Source organism: Triturus cristatus, chromosome 2_1 (genome assembly GCF_964204655.1).
Source record: "Triturus cristatus chromosome 2_1, aTriCri1.1, whole genome shotgun sequence".
In the NCBI taxonomy this organism is placed as follows: Eukaryota; Metazoa; Chordata; class Amphibia; order Caudata; family Salamandridae; genus Triturus; species Triturus cristatus.
Genome location: NC_140581.1, coordinates 1,118,578,612 through 1,118,596,534, shown reverse-complemented (window position 1 = coordinate 1,118,596,534; position 17,923 = coordinate 1,118,578,612). Strand labels below are relative to the sequence as shown.

Below are 17,923 nucleotides of genomic sequence, written 5' to 3'. Positions count from 1 at the left end.
AGTAATTCTGTTCAGCCGTTCGGGCTGTAGGTCGTTCTAAAGGTCCTATGGAAAAATGCATGGGAAAAACGCGTTTTGGGACCCCCCTTTTATCTCAGCCCCCGCTTGACGGATCCCCCCGAGACTTTCAGGGTAGGAGCGGAGCGTAGCGCCCCACCTATTTTGAGAAATTCGCGAGGATTCGTCGACCGGCGCCAAAGTTATTCAAAATAGAATGTTGAGGTTTTCCTATGGAAACGTGGTCCTAACTATAACTACCTACTGGCGACCGCCAGTAGGTAATATATATATATATATATATATATATATTTATTTAAGATAATTTTTTTATTTTCAATTCTTGTCACAGTATATATTTATTCATAAGGCATACAGAGGTGTCTTTGCCTAATCGCTATGGTTAAAAGAATGGTACTGCTAACTACTCTGATTCAAGCATGAGAATCTATGAAAGATTCAATACAGGAGAAAAAGCAAGTTACTTACCTGTACACTGTGGTTCTCCGATATTGATATGTTTCATAGATTCACATGCGGCACTCCCTCCTCCCCATTTAGGCTTGCCACTTCTTACCTCATGCGACTATTATCCCAAACACACTTGTGCATAAAATCTGAGGTATGGTGGTTCTGCTGGGGAAATGAGGTCTAGGGCTCGTCTCTGATTGTTCAAAGTTTAGACCTACAGACAGATGCTGATGGACATTAAAGTTTTCCTTTCTTTTTTGATGGTTTCTAATGTACTGCTTATCTAACTACTGTGAGACTCCCACCATGACGACAGGGAAGATTCAAGCATGTGAGTCTATGAAAGATATCAATACTGGAGAACCACAGTATGCAGGTAAGTAACTGTTCTTTTTTTTTTTCCTACCATAAGTGTAGTCACACGTTTTCTCCTTCCACCAAATCTCTTTTTTCACTCCCTTCTTGTTTTTGCCATCTTTATTCTGATTGCATTCTGTTGAGGAAACGGTTGAGCAAAATGAAATTTGATCTCAAGCTAGTTGGGCAACCATGAGTCCAGGAGGAATGCTTGTGAAGTTAGCATGTTAAGGTTTGTGCAGAAATTCGTCCCAGTATAAGGAGTCAAGATGCCAGTGATGTTTCTTTAAACAAATACGTTTGTGTTTTCATTGTTACAAGGTAAGTGCACATTTTAAGATTGTTTTCAATTGTGCTACATACGTACACATTTAGTTTTGTCAAACAAAATTGAAGAATTGTACTTAACATAGGACGTTTATCCCTGTACATGAAATTAATTTTGGCCCTGTAAGTTCTTAACTTTACTTGAATTCATTTTTGGTTTTATTGTGACTTGCAGGAGGCTTTGTGGTCGATGGTATACTCTCTCCAGAATACAAAGAGAATTTTCATCGCAGAGTTAAAGCAAAAACAAAAAGACCTGAGCAAAGGGAAATGCAAGGTACTTTTCTATTTGAAAAAATTACAAATGTTTTATTTATACAGAAATATGAAAACGTTGCTAAATTATGAGTTAAAAATGGAAAAGAAAACATCAACTGGAAAGTGTAGAAGCACAAACATGCAACATTCTCCATGAACATTTGAAATTGAAATTACATTTTAATTGGAAATATACAGTGCAGTATTCTTTTTATCTTTCTCATTCTTTTCTCCATAAATGGTGTTACCATCCTGAAATGCCTTTCAACTTCAGCACGGGATAGTAGTAAAGAAACAGTCTTGTTGCTCCTGTTCCTCCGCTGATGCCACGTCTGACTATATTTTCAGATATTAAGATACTCAAGAAATGTAAATCTAACTTGAACTATGCCAGGGACACCAAATATGATGAGGGCTTTGCATTCCTAAACGTATGTTTTTTGCTTTTTGACTCCAAATGGGAATCCGCTTGCTTTTGATGCTTTATAAATATATGCACTTTGATCTTCCACTATTTTCAAATAGTCTTCCAAACTGTTGGGGAGAACCCTGAAACATTCAAACAACATTTTAAAACTTACTTTTTGCTATGGTAACAGTGAAAATTGTACGTAGAAGCACACACAATGAATTTAAACTCTAAGGACAGCATCGTCAAAACTCATTTAACAAAGGGTCCTAGCGTGCAGGAAAACTACCAATTCACTTTTTTTAAATTGTCTTTATTAAATTTCAGTTAGCAACAAGCCATAAACAGTTGCATAAATATAAAAAATCACATCACCAACTTCACTGAATAGATGTCATTATTGAGTTGGGTAGTCATCACATGAAGATAGCGAACAGCATGACATATAAGGGTTTGGGAGCAGACGTCGGACGTGGACCTAGACCTAGGATAACTACCAGTATTTGTGGTGGAGAGGAACGTCAGTCGGTGACAGCCTGTCCAAGAGAGTGGAGATATATATAGAAAGGCAGCAAAATATCTTTGGGATGTGCAGCCGTTGAAGACAGGCATAGTCTTCACCAACGCCCTCACATTGACTCATGCTCCCGTGCCACTCCGAGGGGGTGGGCGGCTTGGCGCTTCCCTAATACATTGCAATTTCCCGTTTGTCCAACAATAGTGCCAGGGAAGAGAGGCAGCGAGTAGCGGGGTACACTGACAGTATATCCCAGAAGTGTGACTAGAGTGTATGGTAATAATTTAATGTCACTCATGGCCGATATGTGCTCAAATAATGCTATCAAGTAGGAGTCCACCACTGGACATGTCCAGGTTAGATGTGCGAAGGCTGCCCCGGAGCATGGCACTTCAAACCTCGATCAGATCTTGTGTGATCAAATGTGACAATATTGAGTGGAGAGAGGTAGCATCAGTGTATACATTTAAAATGCAAAAGCTTGTGCCTATGGCTGATAGAGATGCGCTGAATTTGCGTGCAGCAATATGTCCATATCTTATCAGTGAGTGTCACCCCCAGTTCTGTCGCCAGGCCTCCCACACCCGTGTAGTGGTGTCCGGTTTCAGGGCAAGACAGGGTCGGTATAGTCTAGAAGTCATGTGATCTCCGTCCGCATCAGGGGTAGAAAAATCCTCGGGCAGCAGATAGGAAAGCATCAGCGACCTTAAAGTATTCCGGAGTTGCCGCAAAATGAAAAGGCCCATGGATGGGATGTCCCGTGCCTGTGGGTGTTCGACCAATGGTAGAATGTGGCCGTCCGGGAACAGGTCGCATATGGTGAATAGGTTATGCTGGTGGAGTGTGCATTGACCTAGCCTTTCCCGTGTGAGTGGGAGCAGCCATGGGTTATCATGAAGAGGGAGAGCAGTAGAATAAAGGGGACCGCCACCTAGCATGCGTCACAGTCTGCGCCAGGCTCCAATTTTCTTCTCTTTAATGTTGGTTGTCATCATGCACATTATGCTGCAGGATTAGAATTTTTAGTGCTATGGCCCTCATTACAAGTTTGTTGGAATAGGGTGAGACGTATTTACTACGTTACCTAGTTTTCAACAGGAACACAAGACGTAACACGCACAACTTATTTTTAACACATCAAATCGGTGCTTAATTTGAGCCGGTGGCTTCCGGTGCTCGGCACCTGCTCTTAATTGCCAATACTGTCCCTTATGACAGCTGCCATATGGTGGCACTGTCTCTGAAATATAAAGATGAGCAGACCAACAGTTTTTTATTAATTCAGTTTAATTTAAAAACAACTGCCTCCCAAGCAGTTCTTATAGCTTTGGGGGCCTTGAACAGTCTGAATTGCCACCCATAGAAGTCTACTTAAACTGTGCTTGCACCTCTCATGACAGATAAATGTTTTCTTGTATCGGCGGTCACTGCACTTAAAACCTGTAAGTCACCCCTATGACAGGCTCTTCAGTCCTAAGGGTGGGATGCTTCGTTATAAGTGTGAGGGTGCCCCTGCATGAGCAGAACACCCCTACAACCCCCTCAGTCGATTCTCCAGGCTTTGTAAGTGGGGTCAACCATTTTAAAACATATAGTGTAGATCAGTCATGCACCAAAATCAGACATGTTGGAATCATATGCCAACACAGATTCCAGTGTTGTAAGTATGGTCTCATGTACCATCTCAGGTACCCCCCTTCATTAACAGTAACAGCCTTTCAGGGTCTGACAGCAAACTAGTGCTGTTGCTGACCACAGACAAGATTCTGCCCTCCTGCTGCTGAGCCAAGCTCGAGCAGGGGAAGGTACAACAATAGGTTTCCTGTCGCAGGGAGGTGTGACGCCCTCCCAGACAGGACTTAGTGTATTTTGCTGGGGTGGGGACGCTTGCCTGCGCAACCAGACAGCTTTGAAGGGCACATTTGGTGCCCTTCTGGCATTCTCCAGTCTGAACCAGTTAAGGGAGCCCTTGGCTCCAGCTCTGGCACGAAACTGGACAAAGGACTTGGTAGTATCCTCCCCTCTGACCAGAACCTTCTCTGGGAGGGACCTCTGAGTTGTTCCAACCCTTTCCCTAGGATATTTAAGGGCTTACCTGTGGGTGGTTCCTTAGATTCATCGTGGGACAAGACTAAAGCCTGAAACCACTTTACTCTTCGACCATCTGGACACTGACTTCACCTGGAACCAAGACTGCATCAGGGAAGAATCCTGCTGCTCCTGTTTTCGCTGTTCTGCAAGTCTTCCTCGTCCTCTGTGTCTGTGCTTCTTCCAGGTTCTTCAACAGACCTGTGGGGATCAAAGACACCAGCAGTAATCTCCCTTAGAGTGAAGTAGTCACTCCCCTGCATCTGCAGACACCACAACGAAGCTGACCTGTCTGCTGCTCCTGACATCCACAGACTTCAAAAGGCTCATCAACACAGGTGGTGGTTCTACAACTCCCTCGAGGCCTGACCGGTCCTCTATGCAATTTTGAGGCCAGTATCCCTTGTCTGAAACGCTGGGACCGAACCCGTAGGCACCGTGTCGACTTGCAGTTGCCAAGACTTGTTGGTGCTGCACTCCAAATATCTGCTGGCTACAATGAGCTCCAGCATCTTTTCCTGCCAAGTGCAGCGTCTTCACCGCATCCCTAGACTATGGGTCTTCCTTCCTTCGTGGTGAGCTGCTCGAGGTCCTCTTGTGACTCCTGTGCCTTCGGCCTGTGGGTCCTCCTGAGGGTAGTCTTATGCTCCAGTGCGCTCTCCTGCTTGCTTGGGGCCTGCCCTGATTCGTGCTTGAGGTGCTTCCGGACACCAACACCTTGGTCATCGCCATCCAACGTAAGATAGCTCATTCATAGCTCCTGATCTTCCTCATGGTCCTGACAGCTGCAGCTACAAGGTCACCGTCAACTCGTCTGAACCGTCCGAAATTGGTGGGCATTGCTCTTACGTGCTTCCTGGTCACTCCTGTGTGGCATAGGCTCTGTTCCCTCTGTTTGCAGGCTCTTTATCTTCAGAATCCATCCTTGGATTCCACCGGACGACTTCACCTTCATCTCCAGAGGCACTTTTCTCCAAGTCTTCTATTGTCGTCTACTGAGGTTTCCGACGTCTCTTCACCCCTATGCACCTGGCTTACCCGGTGTAGGTAACCTGGTCTCTGGGGTATCCACGGGTGGGGCGGCTGTCCAACCTTCCGTTGTCCAAGGGATTTCTTCGGGGTCCTCCGGGAAGGGTCCTTCTTCTGCAAAACTGCAACCACAACTTCTCCATTGACTTCCATTGGGAATGCAGATGTGTTCCCACTCGGCACACATCCTCCGTGGGGTTTCTGGGTACTTACCTTGGGTGGTTCCTTCTGTCCCTGGCTCCTCTGAATCTTCTGGTTCAAGTCCCGTCCTCTCCTGCAGTTTGCATTCCATATTTTTATTATATGATTTGGTCTGCCTGTTTAGACCACTGTATTTTGTGCTACTTACCTATTTGCAATTGAAGTATTGTTGTGTAGTGGTGTGGTTATCTCCGGGTAGGAGATATGCCAATGTGTTAGTGAGTATTGTGTAATAAATAGACTTTTAAAAAAAATATATGCACTGTATGCTACTTTTTCATTTAACCTACAGTACATGATTTAATTGGTAAAACAAGGGGCTTAACACTTCTTCGAGATGAACCTGAAGGCTGCTCTCCACAGCTACCACTTTGAGAGCTTTCTATGGTTATCAAAGACCACTAAAATCACCATAAGAGTTGCCTAGATAAGTGCAAGGTGCATCACTTAAATAAGTGTGCACCATATACTAAGCCAGCCTCCTACACCAAGCTAATAGGTCAACCAGTCCACGTCAGAACGAGAACACAACGTCCACGTTTTATATAGCTCAGCAAGGAGGAACGCAGTTCCGATCCCTCTCAGAACAGGCTCAACTGTTGTGGAATTTGTCCATTTCTTACAAGATCAACATCACTGTTGAACACTAGCCATGTTTCCAGAACGATAAGGCGGATGCCCTAAGTCGACAAATGTTGGATTGTCACAAGTGGGAACTAGAACAGAAGCAGGTGGATTACATTTACAATCGATCTCGGATAACAATTGAACTGTTTGCTACCCCAATCAACAGGAAATACCTGTGCTTCACAGGCAGGGTTTAGCATCCAGGGATGATGGGCAATGCTTTCTCGATCAGCTGGTCCAAGATATTTGTCTACACCTATTCCCCTGATCCCTAGGGTGCCAAGGAAGGTGAAAATAGATCATCGCACTCTGATCCCAATTGCTCTGTTGTGGCCACACCAGTACTGGTACACTGAACTCCTGAGGGTGTCAGCACATTCAGCCATTGCTCTGTAAGTGCACCCCAAGATTCTGTCCAGATATCATGGAGAGATTCTCCATCCCAATCCCAAGTCGTTGAACTTGGTAGCTTGGTACATGACCACCTTGAGTTTGATCATTTAGATCTGCCGCACGACTATAGGAGTATTTTCACACAAGCACTAGCTCTGTCAACAACGAAGGCCTACAATGAAAAGTGGAAGCGTTTCTTTATGTAGTGCAGGAATAATGGTCACCATTCACTAAAGATAAAACGTCGTGAAATCCTTCCTTATTTAATGGGTCTGATGAACAGTGGGCTTAAATACTCTTTAGTTATGGTTCCCATGGGATTTTAATGCTGTACTGATTCAATTACTGGTTCTCCTTTTGAACCTATTCATAAGGCACATTTAAAACTAGTTTAATAGAAAACAGCTCTTCTTTTGGCTATGACATATGCAAGGAGAGTAGGAGAACATCAAGGATTCACCATCAAGGAACCTTTCCTTAGGTTTGCAAAGGACAAAGTAATATTGAGAACCAACCTCAAGTTTATACCCAAGGTTCCTTCTGATTTTCATTTAAATGAACCTGTCATTCTTCAAACTGTCTTTCAAAATCCATCTACGTGAGCAGAAAAATCTTTACATTCATTGGACTTGGTAGTTGCCTCATTATCTACATAGACAAAACAAAGGGCATGCTCACTTCCGAGCCGCTATTTGTCTCTTTTGGACTGCCCATACCATGTCAACCCGTATTGAAGCATAGCTTGTTGGTAGCTTGGGATAGCTTGTTGGCTCGGTTTGTATTTTTTTCCATCATGCCAAGGCCAAGCACCCACTACTAGGAAAAGTGAGGGCGCATTCTACTTGGAGCATGGCATAGATGGCGGCACTTTATGCTGGGGTATCCTTAAAAAACATCTTCCATGCAACCACCTGGAAGAGCCTGCACACATTGCCAAAGCACTACTGCTTAGATGTGGACGCAGAAGCTGATGCAGCAGTGGGACAGGCAGTTCTGAGTAACCTGTTTCGAAAATGGTGAACCCGCTTTTGGAATGTATTATAATGTGTACTGCTTGCTATTCTGATTCAGTCATGTGAACATATAAAAGATCCAGTGTTGGAAAATAAATTACTTACTTACATTTAACTCCAGTTCTCCAACATTGGTATCTTTTATGTATTCACATACAACCTTCCCCCCTTCCCTGGTCAGAGGCTCATTCAATTTTATTTCCACACTTGTGCTTTGAAATCTGAGCTTTGGCAGCCTCTAGGGGGAGTAGGAGTGCTTGAGCTTCCACCTCATTGGCTGAAGTTTAGGTTCTTACTAATGAGGTGTATGAGCTAGTAAATATATAGTATTGTTTCAGGCCTAAGGCCGTTTTACACTGTATTCTGTTTGTTATGTAAATTTTATATTGTATACTGCTGTTTTGATGTACTGGAGATTGCTAGCCTGACGCCAGGGAATTTTTGAAGTATGTGAATATATGAAAGATACAAGTGTTGGAGAACTGTAAGTTACAGGTAAGTAATTAATTTCTTTCACAGGATTTTAAACACTTACGATTTGCTATGCTCCGTTTTGGCCTCTCTTCTGCCTGTGAGATACTAACAAAAAGTATGGCAGTGGTTAAAGCCCATCTTCTGATGTTGGAGATACTCGCATTCCCTTGCGGCAATGCAATGCTAAGTTCCAGTAGGCTCAGCATCAGGCCTGCCGGTTCTACTCCATTCAGGTCTCATGGGAGACTGGTCAGAATCTTCTGTGGTGGCAGAAGAGTGCCAACCTGACCTGCAGGAGGCCTCTCTCCCTTCTCCAACCAGACATCACGGTTGTGACTGATATATTAGTGCTGGGTTGTAGGAGTGATGATCTAAGAGTGGTAGAGATCAGTGACCACTAATCCCCTGCAGAGAGCCAGCTCAGCATAAGATTTCTGGAGTTTTGGGCGATTTGTCTGGGTCCGAAAGCCTTCCTACCAGCATAGGTCCTCACAGATGCTATTACCACCAGGCAGTATGGAGTAGGGTCTTGTATCTTGTGCCAGCAGTCTCTGATTCTCTGGAGGTGGCAGAATCAGTTGAACATCTTTCTAGTAGCCAATTATCTGACTGGGCCCCAAAATGGCACATCCGATGTGCTGATCAGGCATTGGCTGGGGGAGAGTGAGTAATATCTCCATTCCCAATGTTCCAAGGGTCATCTGCAACAAGTGGTGCATGCCCTGGCAATATCTTGCAACTGCCTACAATGTGCGCTGTCACAAATACGGCGGGCATTCTGTTTTTTCTTCCGGAAAATCACAAGAAGATGCATTCTGTTGTAGTCCTCCCTTACACATTACAGCAGCTATGTCTCCTACCTAGTTTTCTGAGAAAAATCTGGAATGACTGGTTCAAGTCAACTTAATTTCCAGAACTGGGTAAGGAGAGTATGGTACCAGAGCTTCTGAGCCTAAGTATTTGCTCTTCGATGCGGCTACCCTTTGAAGATATCCACCTGTCTCGACAACACAAGAGGATCTTGCACCGGAATCGGAATTTGTCTAGCATCGTAACAGTAAGTTCCAATTCTATTAAGGACACGGAGGCGAGGATCATGCTTTTATCTCTCTTTGCTTTATTACTAAAGAAACTCGTAGCAGCCAGAAAGATCTTCAAAGAAATCAATAACATTACAAAAACGACAACTCCATACAACCAGGGAGGAATCCAATCATTGTCCTTGGTACATAGTCTCATGTTTGTCTCCTCACTTCCGCTTTCTTCGCGCAAGTTACGCCATCTCGTCACTGGTCCTGTTTTGAACCATCGTTTCCTGGAAAAACAAAGACAACGCAAGGTTTAGGAAAAACTCCCAACGCCACATGTAATGCACAATACGGAACATTTTACAAAAACTGTACCATAAAGAAAGGTAAACACTTTACCAGTACCACAATGAAAGGATAAACCGATTACTTACTACCTGTCAGGATGTGTCCGCAGCGCCAAAACAAGTAATGCCACTAACCTTTAGTACCACCAGCGGGGACGACGGAGTATAGAGAAGTCCCCCTACTTCCCTGAGCACAACCACACACAGAGTAGATATACACTACTATGTAAGGAAGCACCCCGGGGAATAGGGAAAAGGGATAAAATAATAAACTCTGCTGTTATGCTGCAGTCTTCGTATACCTTAAGTCTGGTCTATGGCTCAGTAGTCACCCCACAAACATAAGCTGCAGATGAAAGAACAGAGAGGGATATGAGAAATAACTCGGGGATTCATTCATATCACACAACAGGATGCTCCTATGTCATATACTCACAATATAACAAGCAGCAATACTCTTAGAGAAGGGTCTGAGACTAGTCAATCCCAGTGAGACCATACACTGAGAGACGATGAACTAGAATGCAAGGGAGTTAGAGCTCACTGAATCCAAGGATGATTTCAATCAACAAACAAAGCCACGGTAAATGGTGCCTTAAGAGGACTATGAATAGCACCATAAAAGAGCACAAGAATGCTGTTAATAGCACAGTGTAATAGCGAAGGAATAAAATTGTGCATGCAGTAGTCACAAGATCAAGTTCAATACCACTGAGCAATTGCGCGCCAAACCACTGTTTGCAAGTACAGTGTAGATTGTAGGCACAGGCTCCAAAAGAGAAGAACAGCGTGGAAATAATTACAAAATTAAACTGTTTCAAAAAACAGAAGGAGCACTCCAGCACTTTCTTTCCGACTGAGTCGAAATACCTTGCGTTTCCAGCGTTGGTAAAAAACAGAATCCTCTGACCTTTAAAGCAGCCCTTCAAACACTTCGGAATTAAGACATGTCAGCAACGGTGATTAATGTGAACCAGCTGGAACACTCCTCAGAGAAAGCCTGGGCCTCTGAAAGCAATTTCCTTGCTTGACAAAAGAGTTTCATGTCAACCAACTGAAAAACTTCTCATAGCAAGCCTGGGCCTCCGAAAAGCAATTGCCTTGCTTGTCGAAAGAGTTTCACTAGGGAACAACAAATCCAAACCAGGAAACCAGTGGGGAATACCATCCACTTTCTCGAACTCAAAAACAGGCGAGATTGTCAAGCCCCGACCCCAGGAAGGGGAAGGGCTTTACAGAAGCAGAAATCCAGACGTCTCCTTATCCATCTTACAGCATTACATCCCAAGGGATTCTGAGACATATAGTCCGTCGTGCGCCATTTTCCAATAGACCTGGTAACATGCATACAGGGGAAAAGAGCCTTAACTGTAGGTGCAGGGAAACCCATCTTTCCTGACCTACGCTGAAGAATCGCTACACTACCATACGGGTGGGTTGCACCACTGTGCCGCGGGAGGGCTAATCCTCGTCTCCGTGTCCTTAATAGAATTGGAACTTACCGTTACGATGCTAGGCAAATTCCGATTCTATGTCAGGACCGGAGGTTTCGGATTATGCTAGTACAAAGCTTACCTACTACTAACTGCGCCACATCCAGCACCGGTTTAAAATAGAACCTTTTGAAAGTAGAGTCCGAAGACCAGTCAGCTGCACGCATCAAATCTTCCAGACGCGCTCCCAGCGCGAAAGCTTTCGAGGCTTTGCGCCCCTAGCGGAATGGGCACCAAACTGCTTCATATCAATACCTGCTTCTTGCATTACCCAACGCACCCACCTAGCTATTGTGGGGGAGGAGACAGCTTTGTGCGGCTTCCTGAGAGCTATCAAGAGTTGTTGTTCGCCCGGAGGTCAGAGTTCTTGCGTCAAGGCCTCATACGCCTTCAGACAATCCACCACACTCAATTTCGGGGTGTCTCTAAAAGCCGGTATGAAACCGATCGGGAATGAGACTTAGTACGTCGGCCTACCGTGAAAACCACCCCTTCAGGGGAAATAGTCCGTGCCGAGATGTCCAAAGCCCGGACGTCTGAAACTCTCCTGCAGGAGATCAAGCACAAGCATAGCGAGTTTGGAAGACAGTTCCTTCAAATGAAGATAGTTATTCGGTTGCCAAGAAAGAAACAGATTCGAAACAAGATTGACGTCCCACAGGACGGAATAACGAGGTTTCGTAGGCAACGACAACCGGATACCACGCAAAAGGCTGCAGACCAACGGATGTTCCCCTACTGGAGATCCGTCTAGCGGAACATGACCCGCCAAAATTGCCGACCTGATCGCGTTTATAAAACGATACGCCAATTCTTCTGACACCAGGCCTGCTAAGAAATTCAGGATAGGAACGACACCTGCGACCACGGGATCCAGGTTCCCTCGAAGACACCAACGACCCCATCTCGTCCAGGCAGACCGGAAATGTTTTGTGGTGCTATCTGCCCAAGCCTTTGACAAGAGGGTCTCAGCCTATCCCGAAAGACCCAGCAGCGCCCACCGTTGCCTGAAAGTCGCCACACCATGAGGCGGAGCGTACCCTGTGTGACTAGGTGATGAGGAACTCCGTCCGGGTTCAGAAGCAGATGAGGACACAGGGGGGGTAGGACTGGAAAATCCCAGGAAAGTTCCAGAAGAACTGGAAACCAAACTTGAGACCTCCAATAAGGTGTTACTAAGGTCACCTCCGCTTCCTGCCGACGGATCTGAGACGCCGTCCTTGTTATCATTGAAAAAGGTGGAAACGCATAGCCCCGTTCTGCGCTCCTATCCTGAAGGAAGGCGTCCGTGGCCAGAGCCAATGGGTCCAGTCTCCAACTGAAGAACCGAGGGACCTGATGGTCCAGCTGAGAAGCAAAGAGATCCGCCGAATAAGGCCCCCAAAGAGCGTTCAACCACTGGAAGATTTGAGTCCAGCTTCCAAAGGCTGGAATCGTATAGATGCCTCGAGTGCCAGTCCGCCACCTGATTGCTCTGGCTCGGGAGATATTCCGCCGTGACTGAGATATGATGATCCAGGCAGAACCCCCAAAAGTCTTTTGCCAGATTCGCCAACGCTTGGGATCGGGGACCTCCCAATCGATTGACATACCGTACCGCGGAGATGTTGTCATTCTTCAAAAGGACGCAGGATTGCACCCTGTCCTTGGTCCAGCATCGTACCGCAAAAGAACCCGCTAGAAACTCCAAGCAGTTGATATGAAGGTCCTGTTCGTCCAAGGATCAAACCCCTCCGGTGGAAAAATCCCCGCACCGAGCGCCCCAGCCTGACCTGCTGGCTTCTGATTCTATGACAAGGTCTGGAACCGAGCCGAATATTGCTAGTCCGTTCCATGCTCCATATGGGACAACCACCATGCAATCTCTTCCTTGGCCTCTGCCTAGAGGGGAACTGAATGGTCATACGACTGCCCTCTCCTCAGATGATAAGCCTTGAGGCGTTGGAGGGCCTGATAATGTAGGGGGCCCGGAAAGATCGCCTGGATCGATGATGCCAGAAGACCTACCAGTCGGACCAGGTGACGTAAAGAGGTGAAAGGCCTGGAAACAGTCTGCTGTAATTCGTGGCGAATTTTCGCCATCTACCGCGACGGAAGACTTAACGTCGCGCGGACGGAGTCCACCACGAACCCGAGAAACGTTTCAGTTTGAGAAGGTCTGAGAACCGACTTGGTTGAATTGATGATGAGACCTAGATTCTGCAAAAGAGGCACCGTCTGGTGGAGATGTCTCGATAGGGTCTGAGGACATTGCGCCATAAGAAGAAGATCGTCTAAATACACGATCATGCAAATTCCCTGCGCTCGGAGGAACTCCACTGCGGGATGAAGCACCTTGGTGAAGCACCAAGGGGCTGAGGAAAGACCGAATGGAAGAGTAATGAATTCGTATACCAGATCTCTCCAACAAAACTGAAGGAACCGTCGATGAGGCGGATGGATGGAAATCACCAGGTAGGCATCCTTCAAGTCCAATCGTGCCATCCAATCGGAAGGCAGAAAGACGTCGCGGAGCAGATGGATTCCCTCCATCTTGAAATGGCGGTATACCAACCAACCGTTGAATTCTGTTGGCTTTGTCCACCAGAAAAATATTGCTGAGAAAACCATGAGGGTGCAAAGTTGATCCACAAATGGCTCCTTTGCGGAGCAACCCGGAGACCTCCTCGTCGATCAACTGTGCTTCTGGGTAATTTAATGTCAGCGGTCGAGGCCGAGCTTCTTGCCGAGGGTTTCCGCAAAACTCTATATGAAAGCCTTGAACGGTCTGAAGTACCCATGCATTGGAAGTTATGGCCGCCCACGCACTTCGAAAGGCCGCTAGTCGACACCCGATGCAAACCTGCGATGCTGGAAGGACATTTACCTCTGGAATTTCCGCCGCCAGAATTAGACTTGAAACCTCCCCGGCCTCTGAAACACTGTCCTCACGTTGGATAGAAGTTTGTGTAATTCGCGGTTGTGTTATATATACCAGAGCCTTGTCCCTTTAAGGAATTTTGTTGGAAACCTGCCTCGACCAGCCCCGCGGAAAACCCGCTGATTGAAAACTCTCTCAATACTGGACTGGGCCTTGTCCAGCGAAGTAAATGTGGAAACAAATTTACCTAACTCCTTAATAAAAGGGTCGCCGAACAGGCCCCCCTGGGCAACTGCTCCTGCCTCTGAGGAGGCCAGATCCCCAAGTTTAGGGTCAAGCTTAATCAACAGCGAGCGACGAAGCTCGGTTGAAAGGGCGCAATTAGCGTTGCCCGTGAAGATAATAGCCCGCTGGACCCAATTTGAAAGGACTTCTGGGGAAATGGGAGATGCGGACACCTTGGCTTCCTCTGCCATGTCTAATATCTTTGTCATTGGTCTGATAGCATCGAGGAGCTTGTCCTGACAGGACTACCAGGATCTGTCTATACCCTTCCTAGGATCCTTCACGTACTTAGCCAGAAATGTGGCCGTTTTAGGATCCAACTCCGGCGTGAAAGCAATCTTGTCGGGCAGGGAGGGCCTCAGACACTCCACTTCCAAACAACCCCTAGCCTCCTGTTCGAGAGGCTTGCAGAGTCGACCCGTGACAAGTCTGGCTACCTTGTCGCCGGGAACCCAGGCCACAGACCAAGGTGTGCATGATTTCGTCAGGGTTAAGTATGTCAGAGTCCTCCTCTGGTGGTGTGGAAGTGGAGGTAGTAGTGGACGGGCGCCAAGGACGTGAGGATCCCGCCTCCTCGTCCGTGTCCCCTTGGGTGTCATCATTATCCGTCCCGGGGGAAGGAGGGTCCGGAATATCCTGAGGGGTGTCCGCCGGAGGGGTGACGGGGGCAGCCGACGTCGCCTTAGCCAGAAACGCAGTCTTAAGACGCGCATAGGCATCCACGTCCACCCCTTCTGGGCGTTGTTTCTTGGACGGTGGTGGGCCCTCTCCAGGACGCTCGACAGGGGGTGCAGGGGGATCTGCGCGCGCCACGGCCAGTGTATTGCACTCCTGCACTACTCTGTCAGAAAGGCGTTGTTCCATAGGGCCAACTACCTCACTGACCACCAGATAGATGGAGGAGTCCACTGCCTCGAAAAAATCCTCATCCCAGGGCATGTATTCCTGGACCTCCTCCTCATAGTACTCCGTCTGGCTATCCATACTGCCAAGGGAAGGTAAGTAGCAAAGTAGGTGAAGAAATACCCCCTTATTAAACGTGCTGCATATAGCAAGCAACTAGTTAAAGAAACAAACCAATTAGGGGCAGGCCGAAGGCTGCGCAGATATGGGTAGCCCCAAGGGCCACAGACAGGTTTGCACCAACCAAAAACGCGCTATCGCCCTCAGGAAAGCCTGACCGGGCTACTGCCTCCCTGCGCGTTAGAACAACATGGAGTGTATGCCTACAAATGCGTGCGCTCGTGGTTTGCCGCGAGTAAACTCGTGAAATGAACCCTGATCAACTGTGCAAGTATACAGCGCGAATTTGCGTGTTCACCGCCTGTAAACCCGCACTACAGACCCCCGCCGGGGCGTTCTCATGAAACAATGCGGGAAATACAATCTGTTAAAACTGACGTCAAAGGTGAGGCAGAAGGAGAACAAGGCTCGGTACTCTTCACTCTCACAGCGCGGCTCCTCATCTGAGAAGCCGAGGCGCGAAAGCAACGAGACGAGCGAGTCCCTCTAGCGGCCTGAGACAGCGCCGCACCAGCAGGGGGCCCGGCTGCGTAAGGAGCGGAAAACGTTTCCACGGCCGGCTTGGGGACTTGAAAAGGAAAATCAGAGAAAGCCTGCAAAGCCGGTAACGCGCACAACAATTCAAAACAGCGCCTGTAATTAAACAACAATTACTGTAACCTGAATCAAGAAATAGGGAAAAACTGCTTAACTGGCTGCGAAGCAGCGAAGAAAGAGGAAGTGAGGAGACCAACATCGGTCTATGTACCAAGGACAATGGAAACAGATGAAGGACTATGTATTTGGATTCCTCCCTGGTTGTACGCAGTTGTAGTTTTTGTAATTTAATTGATTTATTTGAAGATCTGTCCGGCTGCTACGAGTTTCTGTAGTAATAAAGCGAAGAGAGATAAAAGCATAATCCGAAGTCTCCGGTCCTGACATAGAATCTACACAACTTACACGTCCCTTTGTGTAGATTGAGTGTGAGCCGCTGAATACTTTTGAGATGCCATCTGAACTGGTAGATGCCATTCTTCCAGACATACACCTGTCTGCAAAGACGTTTCTATATTCTGGGCTGGCAAACGTTTGAAGCCTTATTTGCTGGCTGTCATATCAATCCTCTATAGTCTAAACCGTAGGAATTTATTTGTCTGCCCTTTCAACATTTTTGTTGCCTCATCAACCCTCTCTTTAAGTCACCTTTTCTGATGTGTTTTGTTAAAGGACTGACTCACGTTTTCGCAAATCTATTTGTCGTGCCACAGTGAGATTTGAATCTGGTTTTGGCATTTCTTATGTTCATACCTTTGAGCCAATTTGCGGCTGCTCCTTATGAATCCTAACGTTCAAGTCTTTCTGCAGCTTTAGCATAGGCACACTGCCTAAATGAAATGCTGGTGCCTCTCAGCACAATCTCCTACGCAACTTTATTTTTGAACAAATTGGTGCACTGAGGACCTGGGCAGTGTTGTACTACCTTTATTCGTTAGCCAATCAAGCACTCTGTCAGTGGTTTTTACTCCACCTCACCTTTTGAAAGCAGAGAAACTCATTCGTCTCTACCCAAAGAGGGATCTGAGCTTCTACATTAACTGAACAAAAGATCATTGTTTTGATGTTAAGCTCGTTTTGGAGATTTCTGGAGTGGAGAAAGGAAAGGCAGGGCATCAAGAAGCAACCATTAGATGGCCTTCTTCCCATTCCACAAGACCCCATGGCACTTAAATTGCATTAGTAAAGGAGGGGCTAGAGAGGGCCAGTTTTGTCAAATGCCAACTGGGATGTGAGTGTTGGTGCACAGAGTCACAAAGCCCTACTGCCTTGTTATGTCCGACATGAATCATTTTACCTTTTCTGTACTTCAAGACTTTCTGATTTGAGCGCACTTATCATACTGTCCACCTCTGGGAGGTGTAATGTCTATAATAAAGGTGAGGAATCTGCATTTAGAATTTCAATCAAAGTAGCCGCTCAGGCGGACGACATCCTGGTAGTCTCTGAACATGTATACACAGCCGCCATAACAGCTTTATTAGCCTCGATACAAAGATTTTCTGAGATCTCAGGATACACGCTTAATAAGGATAAAACAGAAGTGAAACTGCTAAATAAGTTAGGCAACAAAGAAATAATTGGGGACTCTGGTTTGGCTTGGTAGCCAGGCTGCAATAAATATTTATGAATAGAGTTTGCCAATGATCTTGTCACTACTCTACAAACTTATGAAAAAACCCTTCTTAAAAGAAATTAACTCACTGCCAGACATTTGGTCTCTGAAATTCCTCTCCTGGTGGGATTTGCTACGTATCCTAAGTATGTTTAAACATAGTTTAAAACAGCATATCATTTCCGTGTTATCTAGTGATGATAAATAACCCAAAGCTGTCCCGTGAGTCCTAATTTTCTCTGCTAATAGTAATGACCGAAGGAATTGCCTTCTCTGAGGAGTGTAAAATGTGTAAAACAAAATAAGGTGCCTGGTGTTTTGATATGTTAGACCATCACAAAGGTGTCATATAAATGTGAGATGTGCTAGTGAGTAAAGTAACCACTGCCAGCCTTGCCTAGGAGGGAGTGCGTGTCCTGCTGAAACCCTTTAAGAAAATAGTGCTCTGAGGCTGTAATTAAAACCTAGGGAGTAACAACACATGTAACGGGGGGTGTCCTTTTGGGAGTTTACAAGATGAAACAAGGCGTTACTAAGGAGGGACTACCAAGCCTATTGACCAATGAAAAGCCAC

General features: G+C 46.2%; 1 protein-coding gene across 5 annotated transcripts in view; it reads left to right on the top strand.

Moving 5' to 3' along the window:
- CENPC (centromere protein C) overlaps positions 1-17,923 on the top strand; it is a 1,046,742-nt gene that overhangs the window by 855,948 nt on the left and 172,871 nt on the right. For all 5 annotated transcript variants that reach the window (XM_085636509.1, XM_085636507.1, XM_085636508.1 and 2 more), the window contains one exon: positions 1,328-1,429. In XM_085636509.1, coding sequence (XP_085492635.1) covers positions 1,328-1,429 — 102 coding nt within the window. The remainder of the gene's footprint in view (positions 1-1,327; positions 1,430-17,923) is intronic.